Genomic DNA, 12,902 nt, shown 5'->3' with positions numbered 1-12,902 from the left:
CGATTATTATTGGTTTTGTTTGCAAAAAATAAAAAAATAATAATTGATTTTATTTTAAATTAAATAATTGGTGTTATTTTGTCAAAAGAAGTTTCCGAATGTGTGAGTGAATTAGTGTGTGGACCCCATTTTATTTATTTGATTTTTGATTTTTTTTTTTTTCAAAGTTTGAAAATTAATTACCACTATTAAATGACTTTGAAATCGCTAAGGTGGCGTGTTGTAATATAATTTTTTTTTGAAGTCGATTGTGTGTGATGGAGAGAAGTAAGAAGAGTCACAAACCAACACCTTCATCTCATGAGTATACTGAGCGGAGAATACAGAGACAAATCAATCAGAGAACCACCGTTCAACAACAATTGATAGCAGAGAAGAGAGGTTCACTCATTGTCACTCCTCAATACTCGAATGAAATCAATGCAATTAAGAATAAAATAGATGTGATTATCTACCTTTTTTGATATTTATTGAAAATGATTAATCAGATCAGATAAGATTAACTAACATTAATATTATTTTATTTTATTTTGTTGTGTTTTGTTGTTTGTTTGTTTGAAATATTTATTTTATTGATCAAACTTAGAGTAATGAAAAGAAAGATGCAATAATTATGTTAAGATGTCTTTTATCTATTAGTGATTACTCTACGATCAATCCTGTAATTGATGCGGTGATCAATGATGAATATGTGCTGGGATTCATCATTGACATGCTAGCAGACTCTAGAAATGAAGTGTTTCAAGCAGAGGCATCTTGGTGTATAACAAACATTGCCGCTGGAAATACATCACAAACCAAATCCATCATTAGTACAACACCACTTCTTATAAACTATCTATCATCTAAAAATAATGTAAATATCCAATTACTATCTAATCTAGATTAACAAAAGACAACTATTAATTATTATACTATGATAATCTTACTTATTCTTCTTTTTCTTTTTATCATTTTTAGATATTAGAAGAACAATGCTCTTGGGCATTACTTAACATTGCAAATGATAATCAAGAATATAGAGATACTCTTGTAGCACAAGGTATTATTAATCCTTTAGTAAAGTTATTTAAATCTGATGTAAGTGTGTTTATCATGATAAGATAGCAATCAAACAAACAAACAAACAACTAAATCAAATTATTATTATTATCATTATTATTTAGATATCAAGAGTAACAGTATTGAATTGTTGTTTTCTAATGATGAGATTGATAGAGCACAACTACACAGCATTCAAATCACTTATAAAATATGATATCTTCAATGAACTAAAGTTAAAACTGATACAATATTTAGATAATATAGAAAAGAATAAATCAACCAATAATAATAATAATAATAATAATAATAATATCGATAGTAATAATAGTGATAATAATGTTATAATAGAAATATTATGGTTGTTAAATGACTTTTTAGATTATACAGAGGTGTTTAATTGGATTATTAAAGAAAACTATTTAGATTTGTTCGTTTGTATATTGGATTACAATGGAACGAATAGCGTGGAACTAAGTAGACCTGTAGAGATTGTCACTCCATTGGTTAGAATACTCGGCAGAATATTCTCAAATGCAAACCTATCATATACAATCTCAAAGAGCTATACAGATCAACTTTTAAAGATAATACATCTACTTTCAATTTATATAAAATCATATAAAATGTATGTATATTTATTAACAATTAACAATTTATAGTAATGATAATATGATTATTAATCTAACACAATTTATCTTAACATTTACATAATAATAATAATAATAATAATAATAATAATAATAATAATAATAATAATAGAATGTTAAAAGAATCAATTTATTTAATAGGTAATATATTTGCATTGAGTCAATCAATTGGTGGTTTAACAATGTCAGAGATATTCTTCAAGGAAGGCTATTCAGTGGTTTTGGAATCATTTTTGGAGTTTGATTTAGATACTTTGGTTGAATCGATGTATTTAATTCACAATCTATCAATCGATGACAATCAAGGTCAAAGAGTATACATTTCAAATCTACTACGTGCAATCACCAGCAAACATCCACTTTCATCATCGTTATCCGGTAGACTTCCAGAGGAAATCTATAATAATTTAAATGAGCTATTATTAGCCAATATTTAAATAAATAAATAACCGATTGATTCAATAATATAAATTTATAAAGTAATCAGTGTTTACTTGATATCACACAAGTTTAGCTTTTTTTTTTAATATAACATAATATTTAAATATCTACTATCTCTGTCCCTTATTGATTGAATATCTTTTTCTTTGGTGTCCATAATCTGATGGTGGAATCTGCCGAGCAAGATGCCAAAATCGGTTCCGAAGGATGGAACTTGACAGAGTAAACTCTATCAGTATGTCCTTCCAATTTTTGTAAAACTTTACCTGATTGCTATAGTGTTTGTTTTAATTAAAGTATATAAGTATCAACCATAGCACATTGTTATATAACTTTTTCTTTTTACTTACTTTTGTAAAACCAATATCGAATAAATAAGCATTGTAATCTGCACTACCAGTGGCTAGCAATACCGATTGATTGATATCATCACATTTATTTTCATCGTCATCGTCTTCCTCTGATTTCGTTTGTTCTCCACTTCTCTTAATATTACCACCATCATCTAGTTAGTGGTTGAACAAAAGCAAAGCAAATAATAATTAGTAATTAGTAATTATAACACATTATTTAACTATATTAATAAATATTAATTAACATACTGAAATCCTTTCCTACAAAGATAGAGCTCTTAATTGGCCAATTCTTATTCTTATGACTTGTAAGTGAATGTAACAGTTTCATTGGTGCCAATGAATATGGATGTGAAACAATCGATACCTTTGATCTATCATATACTCTTAAAACTAGTTGATTGTTGTGTTCAATATTAATATTATATATCGTTTAACATTTGTACAAATATATATATATCAAATTTATACAATACCATTATCATAAGAATTAACAGCTAAAAATCTACCATCGTCACCTTCACTGTTGGTAGATGACATTGTAATACCTGAAATGGGTCTACCTTCTTGCGAGGTATCGAATGTATCGATTGGTGGACAACTCTCTTTGCTACCTGCCATGCCGTCGACACCAATATCGGAATGAAAACCTTCGGGCAAAGTAATCTTATTAGACTTTCTTGTATCCCATACCTTTAGCTTTCCATTAGAATCACCTGTCAAAATATGTTGACCATCTTTAAATATATGTCTAATAATCAAAGTTGTAAATAATTAGTTAGTTAGTTAGTTAGTTAGTTAGTTAGTTAGTTAGTTAGTTAGTTAGTTAGTTAGTTAGTTAGTTTGTTAATCATATTATTAGCAATTATATAATTATAATTATAATCTTACAATGAATTGATGAATGAATCATTCTCTAATACAAAGATAGAGTTTGGAGTTCTCTTGTCGAATCCAATGATATGATTCTGAGTGTTACCAGCAAAGAAGATGTTGTTATCGACCGGTGAAAACATGACATCCAACACGAATCCAGAGGTATTGAACGAAGCAATCGATTTGCTAGGCTGTTGTAAATCCCAAAGCTTTACTGTCTTGTCGTATGAACCAGAGAGAATCTCTGTACTATCGTTATTCCATGCAACTTCACTAACATTTACATTATGTTCTGATAATGTTGAAATCTGAATGATGATAATAATAATAATAATAATAGTTGATTATTAATTTTGTTTGTTAAACAATCTTTAAAGATAATAATAATATAACTAAAAGTTAGCTATAAATGGATAGATAGATAGTTTACCTCTCTTTGATTAAAAACATCCCAGATCTTTAAAGTCTTATCGAAACTTGCAGATGCCAACATCTTTCCACATGGTGAAAACTTGACAGAGTAAACGCTTGCATTGTGACCTTTGAGTGTGAATTTATAAAAGAAGTGTCTTTCGTCCATTTTCTTACTGGTTCTTTGTTGTGTAGATGATACTCCTATGAAAAAGAAAGAATGATTTTTTTAATTATTAAAAATATAGATATATACAATGCAATGCAATGTATTCATACTCTCTTCGTTAACATCGGAGACTAATGTAGGTGGTGGTACGATTACAGGTGTAGTCGACTGGTCTATGGAACCACTACTGGATACCTCTGGTGTTTGTGATGTAAATATTGCATCGATATTGAATGGCTTATGTGATTTACCGGTTTGATAAACAAGCATATCATATCTATAATTAATAATAATATTAATTTTATTATTATTAGTATATTATTATTATTATTATTATTAATGTTGTTATAACAAAATAAAATAAAATACCTTGCAGTTAAATCATAGATTGATTTCTTTAGATCTTTATTCTCACGTTCATAGTTATCTAGTTTTGTTTTCAATTGTTTCAGTTCCTTTGTTAGAGTTTCAACGTGAGTCTTTGTGTAGTCAGTACTGCTACTACTTCCGATATGACTACTACTGTTGATACTGGTACCACCACCACCACTACTACTACTACCACTACCACTGATATTGGTTGTTGCTGTTGTTGATGTTCCTGTCGGTGTTAATGTATTGGAAGTTGTATTGCCACCACCACCAGTGTTTGTTGTACTCGAAACAACAACAGAAGGTGTGACTGAAGTTGTAGATGAACTAGTTATACTAGTATTACTACCGTTTCCACTCATATTACTGTATTTTCTAATTATAATATAACTCTTAAAAACTAATCAAATCTTCAAGAACAGCAGTCTCTGACATATAATTAAAAAATAATGAAAAATAAAATTATCAAAAATAAAAAAAAACAAAAAATGAAAAGATCATTTTTTGTGATCATAGCGATTATTGTTTAAAACCAATCAATAAATTATATATTATAAAATAGAATAGAAAAGAGAAATGGAACAATATACAAGAGCAGAGTTATTGATGTCAGTCGATCCAATCTGGTCAATCTGTGAGAGATCTATGTATGCTTTCGAAAAATGTAAAATCGAAAAGGGTGACGATCCAGAGGTTTGTCTTAGATATGCAATTGCCGTATCTGGTTGCACTCAAAAGATGTATGTATCAATATCGATCAAGATTATGTGATCATAATATGATTATATAGTTGCGTGTAGCAACAGTAGTAGCAGCAGTACAAAGTTAACTAACCAAACCATCACTCTTACTCATAACATAACAGCATGCAAGAACTCACAAAAGAATGTAAACAAGAATTAGATAAAGCAGTTCACTGTTTGGAAGAGAATAATATGCGTTCTGTAAAATGTGATAAAGAAAGAGTCGATCTCTCACAATGTTTCAAATTAAAGTCATTCGAAAAATTCCAATAAACAATCAAATACCATACATAATTAATTACACATACACAGATGTTATCATAATAATAATAATAATAATAAAATAGTTTAATAATATAATCTTTAAACAAAATCAGAATCAATCAAATCAAATCAAAAATGAATCAAATCAATCATCGATCATCGCGATCATGATAGTTTAGATTATCTTTTATATATTATTATAGAAGTTAATTGAATGAATTAATTAATGAGATTGTTTTGTTTTGTTTTTTTTAATATTATATTATATTTTTATTTTTATTTTTATTTTTGATTATTATATTATATTAATATAATTTAAAAACTATTAGTTAGATCTAACTAATAGTTTAAACTATTTTCTATAATGTTGAGTGCAGATGATTTTCTGTAGGTAAAAAATGGGATGTTTAAATTTGAAAATGGATCTCTTCGCTCATTGTCTGGCTCTGGTGCAGAGACATCCCAAGAAGACGGATCATTATTTACAGCGTCTTCAAAGTATGAAGTATCTATATCACTCTCTACCTTTGGAATAAATGGTGGTTTCTGCTCCAAAATAGATTCCCAAGTCATTCCATTCCTATTAAAAAATGGATGTGACTTGAATTCCTCTAAACTTTTAATTCTATTTGAAGGTTCACATAACATTCTAGAAAGAAACAAACAAACATAAAGAAAAATAGATAGTTAGTTAATAACAACAATAATTTGGAAATGGATAACAATCTTAATCTAATCACTGCTGCTGCTGCTGCTGCTTACCTTTTTAGAATATCAGAAGCTTCAGGTGATATTTCTTGTGTGAAAAGAGGCCAATCTAAAACCTCTCGCCACTGTATGATATTTATAAATACATCGTTGGGTGTGTCGGCGCAGAACGGATTGAATCCACAGAGCATCTCCATGAAGACACAGCCAAGTGACCAGTAGTCGCAGGTGTGGTTGTATCCTTCGTCGGCGACAATCTCTGGTGCCATGTACTCGGGTGATCCCACCGCAGAGTGTGCTGTAGGACGACGATACGCCACGACACCGTTGGTTCCGTTGGCATGAGTGAGTGTCGAGCGGAACGAGAACGTTCCATCCATACAACTCTTTCTAAAGTCTGACATTGTCTTTTGGTTGAATCCGTTCCTGCTCTCTATTCCCTCTTTACTCAGTCCAAAGTCGATCAGCTTGATATGGCCGTGCTTATCGATGACGAAATTACCGGGTTTGATATCGCGATGCGTGAATTTCAGTGTGTGTAGCGAGTTCAACGCTTCGATCATCTCGGCCATGTAGAATCGCGCGTCCTCCTCGCTGAGCATGCCGAGTGAGTTGAGTAGCGCGCGGAAATCGCCGCCACAATGATACTCCATCGCCAGGTAGAGATACTGTGAATCCTGGAACGAGTAGAGCAGTTTCGTTATCCATTTGCCGCTCGACTCAGACATCACTGCCTTCTCCTGCGCGACCTGTATTCTCTGATTCGCCCATTGATACGATTGCTTTTTGATTCGTTTCAGCGTGACAATGTCGCCAGTGTCTTTCTTGATGGCGAGGAACACCTGTCCGAATCCACCCTTTCCGATTTGCGTGAGAATTTTGAATTCCTTTAGCTTCATACCGGCACGTTTGTTCCGGAGGAAGTTGCTTTCACTCTCGAAATGCTTTGATGTCCAGGCTTGTGCACCGCACTCGTCCAGACCCGACTCCTTACAGAAATCGAGTACTCGCTGATAACGTCTGCTTCGCTGATGTATATACTTGAAAAGCTCCTGGTAGTAATGACTGAAATAGTTGTCCAAGATCTTGCCTTTCTCTGTGGTCGGTGGATTGTTTGCACTCTCTACTTTATCTAAAAATTTACAATACTGATATGGAGAATTGGTTTGTGTTGACGATGTGGTGGTTGCCGGTGTTGTTTCTTTACTATTCTTTCTGCTGGTGTTTGGTGATGATGATGGTGATTTCTTTATATTGTTATTACTATTGCTGTTGGTTGCTTCTAACATTGGTGATGAAGGTGATGATGATGGTGATGAAGGTGATGAACAATTGCTACTACTATTGTTGTTACTATTGATAAAACTTGGACTATTAATATTAAGTCCACCACCAATGGTAAATGATCCATTTGAAAATGTATGTGTTATTGTATTGGGACGATCGGATACATTCATCGATGATGGATCCGATATCAACTCGGTGTGAACCATCAGTGGATTGTTGTTATTGGTGAGTGGTGTAATGGGAACTGGATAGCTAGATGGCGAACGAGGTGGTGGGGCAGGTGGTAACTTTCTCTGTGCATTAGGTGATCCAACGTTTATGGATTTAGTGGTAGTATCGGTGGAAGCATTCTGTTGCTGTGGATTCTGTTCATCAATTAAAATCTCTTCGAAAACAACAAATTTCTTGGATCGGTGTGACATTAAGAGATAGTCGTGGTCCAAGATCTTACCATCGCAATCCGCCAGCTTTAGGAACTTTACTTCTCTATTTGTCTTTTGTGAGATGTATTTCAAGATGTCCAGTACTGTTCTCGTATGATTAAGATGTATTGTCCAATAGGTTGTCCATTGTACATTTAGAATACTCGAGAAGTTCTCAACTGGAAGTAGCGGGTTATTCGGTGTTGTTGGCTTTAGAAATGTGCTAGATCCCACATGTACATAATCGATTTGCTGTGCTAAAAGATAAAACTTTGCCAATGATTTCTAAATGTGTGGTGGTGATGTGAGTTTGTTTTTTTTTATTAGTGTTAATAAAGTTTAAAAGTGGTGTGTTAGTGTGTGTGTTTTTTACTAAAAAGTAATAAATGAAAATTAACATACCATTTGTTGTGAGAGTGATGATCTGTTTGATGACTGTGGTGATGTGTTGGATGACGATGAGTTTGATGATGTTGATACAAGTTGTTTACTACTATTAGATCTTTGAATATGTTGGTGATTATTATTACTGTTACTACTATTACTACTACTAATGCCACTACTACTACTACTGTTTCCACTTCCCGACAATGATGACGATGACATTATTGGTGAATTGTTATTGTTGTTGTTGGACCGAGGTGAGATCTGTGGTGAATCATGATGATTGTTGTTATTGTTGTTGCTATTGCTACTACTCAGTTCACTAAGTGCACCATGTACATTGGTGAAGAATTCCTCTATGCTCTGACGTACTACGAATCCTTTCTTTCGCAAGCTGTGTATTGGCGATGACACACCTTTTGTACTACTACCGCTGCCACCGTTACTGCTACTCTGACTGCTGCTCGCTCCGCCACCACCACTACTATTAGTATCAACCGACGTCAAACCAATCCTACTACTACTAGTTTCCCTATCAGAAACACTCATAAAAATACAATTTTATATAAAATATTTGAAAAATTGGTTGATTGATTAACTATACTATTTTACTTTATTTGTTGGATTGATTGATTGAGTGATTGATTGATTGTCTTGATTATTTGGTTGTTTTGTTTAATTAATTAATTTATTGTTGATTCAAACACCCTTTTTTTGCTTGATTGTTTGATTTATTGTTATTTTATTTTTCTTATTTTTTTTGTTTTTTTTTGATTGATCTATTATTAATTGAATTAAAAAAAAGTTCTTGAAAAAATGGTTTGAGTGGGTGTTATTGTCTTTGGAGCTGTTGGTTATAGCACCACAATAAAAACAATTTTTTAGAAAAAAAAAAAAAAAAAAAAAAAAGTTTTTACAAACCTCTCACTTTTTTTTTTTATAACCAGCAGTCAATCAAGCAATCCAACTTTATTTTTTTGCAATTACGCCTTTGACATTGGTGACGCTTGATATGTTTGACAATCAAAAACACTCACACTACCAATTAATTAACTTAATTTATTCTTTGACTATTTATTAAATCAGATTTTTTCAATTTGTTTTTTTTTTTGTTTTTATGTTTTTGTTTTTTTAATTTTCGTATTTTAGTGTTTCTCGCTTTCGGCTCACAATTAGATATAAAGATCTATGTGGTTCTTTAAAATTGAGAATTGCATCTTTGAAGGTATTGGCAGGCATTGTTTCATCGCGTTAGTACACTAGATTTTGCCTGTGGCATAATACCATCATTGTCTTTTTGATCTACCTTAAAATAGTGTCAGTATTGCCATAAAAGTCAGGGCGGTATAATCTCGTTGATTATGGGAGATTGGCAAAAGTCATTCGACATTATGTTAAATTTTTTTCAATACCTTTTCATTGCGTCGCCCCGTGAAAAAAGTTCGGTTCTTGATAGTGTTTTTTAAAAAAGAATGTAAATTGAAAACAATAATTTTGCCAAAGAAAATATATTTATTATACTAATGATTATATTATTTTGAAACCATTATTATTTAAATTAAAATTAGTATTCAAATTGAAATTATTATTTAAAGAATTTTGAAATTGCTGCGGTTGAAAAATTGGTTGTGTTGAAATTGGTTGTTGTATATTAATTGTGTTATTTAAATTTGGTTGTTGAAATTGTTGATATATTTGCTGGTTTTGGTGTATTGGTTGTTGGTTTTGTTGTATGTTCATATTTTGTTGTTGTTGTATATTAATATTTTGTTGCTGTATGTTTATATTTTGATTACTATTTACATTATTGGTTGGATTAAAGTTTTGATATTGTTGTTGTTGTTGTTGTTGTAAATTTTGTTGATGCTGCAAGTTTGGTTGTTGTTGTATATTAATAGTTTGTTGTAGTGGTTGCTGCAAAGTTTGTTGAGGCACCAAAGGAGGCGGCGACTGAAACATTTGTTGTTGCTGTATATTTAAATTTGTTTGTTGTTGTGGTGTATTTTGTTGTATATTCAAATTTGGTTGTTGTTGAACATTTTGTTGGACATTGGTTTGAGGTGATGGAATTGTTTGTAAATTATTATTTTGACTTAAATCATTGGAAATTTGCGGAGATGGAACTGGTTGTAAATTATTATTTTGAGGTGATTGTTGTTGTTGTTGTTGTTGTTGTTGTTGTTGTTGTTGTTGTTGTTGTTGTTGTTGTTGTTGTTGTTGAATATTTTGTTGTTGCTGCTGTTGTTGCTGAATATTTTGTTGTTGTTGTAAAAATTGTTGTTGACTTCCAGCTTGAATAACAGAGGATGGTACATTGGGATGAATTTTTTCGATGCACAAACCATACTCCTCCTGAGTGAATATACTACATTTCAGGAAAATATTGAGGATATAGTCAATGAAATACTCGTAGAGTTCGACAGGTACCACTTTGGCACCAAAGAGAGTGGTGGATGTGAGTTGTTCGCCGAGATTCGGACGGAGCAATGGGTTGTTGCTATCAACTATATACAGCTTGCCAGAGTTTCCGACGTACTGACTCTTCATTAGTTTTGGCACGGTCAGTATTTGCGGAGCCAAAGATATCATTCCTTGATAGAACACTTGTCGGCGCATCGGAATCATATTGAGTCGCTTCGAGCGAGATCTAATTTCCTCGCTTAATTGATACAGTCCTGCTTTTACTTCATTCGATAGATTGCCACCAAAGTTTATAGAAGAAGGAATGGTTTTATTTTTATATATATTATTATTGGGACTATTACTACTATTTTGTGTTTCTAAAGGTAATTGTGGTTGTTGTTGTTGTTGTTGTTGATTGAAATCCTCAATTAAATTATTATTTGAAAAACCAACGCCGTTTGTTGTATTGTTGTTATTATTATTGTACTGTTGATTTGGTGAACTTGAAGTATTTAGACTGCTGCCATTGATATTGTTATTGTTAATGGATGGTACAGGTGTTCCAGGTGGTTGTGGGGAGAGTGGACTTTGTGATTGGAGAGTTTGAACAGCTGGTGATTGCAAATGTTGAATCGGTGAATATGGATGACTATTTAGACCATTGGAAGTGGTAATATGTGGTGGTGGAGTTGGCATCGCAGAGTTATTGGTTTGATATTGTTGTTGAATTGGTGAATTGAACATATTAGATTGGTCGGATTGTTGTTGTGGCTGTTGTTCAACATTGATATTTCCGTTGAATTGGTTATTATTATTATTATTATTATTATTATTTGGACTATTTACATTGTTGATATGTCCATTTGGACTACGATTTGAAGGTGGTTGAAATGATTGATACAACTGTTGTTGCTGTTGTTGTTGATTTTGTAAATTTAAATTGTTATTCGAAATCAATTGTTGTTGTTGTAACGGTGGTTGTTGCTGTTGTATAATATTTGATTTATAGTGACCCATATTAATATTTTGTTGCTGTTGCTGTTGTTGATACAGATTTGTTTGTTGTTGAAAATTGATATTTTCCATCATTTTTACATTTCAACTAATTAATTAAATTTATTGAGAATCAATCAGTTAGGTTAGTTTTAAGTTGTGATTTTAGTTGAAAATAATAAAAAAATGAATCCTTTCTCCTTTTTCTCTCTTCTCTTCTCTTTCTTATTCTTTTTTAAATATATATTTTAATCAATCAATAAAGAGAGATAGAAGATTTTATATTGTGTGAATAACAATATTTTATTATAAAATATTAATATTATTATTATTATTGTTTATAAATATATTACTATTATTACTATACTATATTGTATTGTACCAGTCAGGCGGGAAATATAAAAAATGAAGAGTTTTGAGATGTGTAAACAATTTTTATTAGGCAAACAACATTTATTTATTTCGCCAAACACCAAAAGAGGTAATTATTATTATGATTAGTTTTTTTATTTTATTTTATTTTGTTTTTTTTTTTTTCTTCTTTATTATGAAACCAAATTTTGTGTAAAAATGTAGTTGTTGTGTAGTGGTAATTAAATATAGATATAAGTAGTAGTAGTGTAGTGGAATTAAAAATAAAACAACCAAACTCAATCGATTTATATATATTGTGATTGACTGATTGTTATTGATTGATTGATAGATTGCAATAAAATAAATTAATAATAAAAAGAATAAAACAATTAAAAAAAAACATTTGGAATTTTGGTGATGTCTAAATGGCAATTACATAATATAGCAGTGTCCTCTAATATCTTATAATCTTATCTAATCGAATCGTGTCACGAACACATACATATTTATTTATTAATGTTATTTATAAATCTAATTAATGAAAGTGAAGTAAAATGAATAGGTAACCAACTGATTTCAATCAATTAAATAGAATAAAATAATAATGGATCATAAATATACCTTTGTATCTTTTTTTACATCTGTTTGATTTTATTGTTATTGATGATTTTGGTGATCAAAGTGTTTTAGGTTTTTGTTTTGTTTGTGTTGTTATTGTTTATCATGATCTATGTTGTGTGTGAGTGTGTGCGAATGAATGAATCTTGGTGTGTTAATTTGTGCGTGCTAATCAAAAAGAAAAGATAAGTAAGTAATAACAAATTGAGTAATCAACTTTGTGTGAAAAAAGGTGAAGATATAGTGTGTGTGTGATCACTGATAGATTTGTGATTTGCTTTACTCAAAAAAAAAATTAGATATCTTGACAATAAATTTAATGAGAACTTACGTTTTTGATTTTATTTATTAATTAATTAAAGTAACTTTACTTTGCTTTACTTTATATTTGGTAATAAATAAATAAATATTAA

The 12,902-nt window shown here is 30.9% G+C and overlaps 5 protein-coding genes across 5 annotated transcripts; 2 read left to right on the top strand and 3 right to left on the bottom strand.

Annotated features, from left to right (window-relative positions):
- Positions 1–257: 257 nt before the first annotated feature.
- PPL_11941 (uncharacterized protein) lies at positions 258–2,128 on the top strand (the record flags this gene model as incomplete). Its single annotated transcript, XM_020582687.1, has 5 exons — positions 258–443; positions 587–856; positions 961–1,080; positions 1,167–1,669; positions 1,804–2,128. The coding sequence occupies 5 exons, from the start codon at positions 258–260 to the stop codon at positions 2,126–2,128; spliced, it is 1,404 nt and encodes a 467-aa protein (XP_020427041.1).
- A 127-nt stretch (positions 2,129–2,255) lies between these two features.
- PPL_11940 (uncharacterized protein) lies at positions 2,256–4,675 on the bottom strand (the record flags this gene model as incomplete). The annotated part of the gene is made up of 8 exons (XM_020582686.1): positions 2,256–2,405; positions 2,483–2,637; positions 2,735–2,878; positions 2,962–3,236; positions 3,377–3,669; positions 3,792–3,976; positions 4,052–4,218; positions 4,311–4,675. The coding sequence occupies 8 exons, from the start codon at positions 4,673–4,675 to the stop codon at positions 2,256–2,258; spliced, it is 1,734 nt and encodes a 577-aa protein (XP_020427040.1).
- A 214-nt stretch (positions 4,676–4,889) lies between these two features.
- Positions 4,890–5,329, top strand: PPL_11939 (putative NADH dehydrogenase; the record flags this gene model as incomplete). The annotated part of the gene is made up of 2 exons (XM_020582685.1): positions 4,890–5,053; positions 5,179–5,329. 2 exons carry the CDS (start codon positions 4,890–4,892, stop codon positions 5,327–5,329), a joined length of 315 nt encoding a protein of 104 aa, XP_020427039.1.
- Positions 5,330–5,659: 330 nt separating this feature from the next.
- Positions 5,660–6,432, bottom strand: PPL_11938 (protein serine/threonine kinase; the record flags this gene model as incomplete). Its single annotated transcript, XM_020582684.1, has 2 exons — positions 5,660–5,969; positions 6,083–6,432. 2 exons carry the CDS (start codon positions 6,430–6,432, stop codon positions 5,660–5,662), a joined length of 660 nt encoding a protein of 219 aa, XP_020427038.1.
- Positions 6,433–6,748: 316 nt separating this feature from the next.
- On the bottom strand, positions 6,749–11,610 carry MF12 (prespore protein MF12; the record flags this gene model as incomplete). Its single annotated transcript, XM_020582683.1, has 5 exons — positions 6,749–6,852; positions 6,930–8,022; positions 8,140–8,665; positions 9,731–10,412; positions 10,488–11,610. The coding sequence occupies 5 exons, from the start codon at positions 11,608–11,610 to the stop codon at positions 6,749–6,751; spliced, it is 3,528 nt and encodes a 1,175-aa protein (XP_020427037.1).
- Positions 11,611–12,902: the final 1,292 nt, after the last annotated feature.

Source organism: Heterostelium album (assembly GCF_000004825.1).
Source record: "Heterostelium album PN500 unplaced genomic scaffold PPL_contig26, whole genome shotgun sequence".
Lineage (NCBI taxonomy): Eukaryota > Evosea > Eumycetozoa > Acytosteliales > Acytosteliaceae > Heterostelium > Heterostelium album.
Note: the sequence above shows the minus strand (reverse complement) of the source record. Positions and strands in the feature narration are given on the sequence as shown.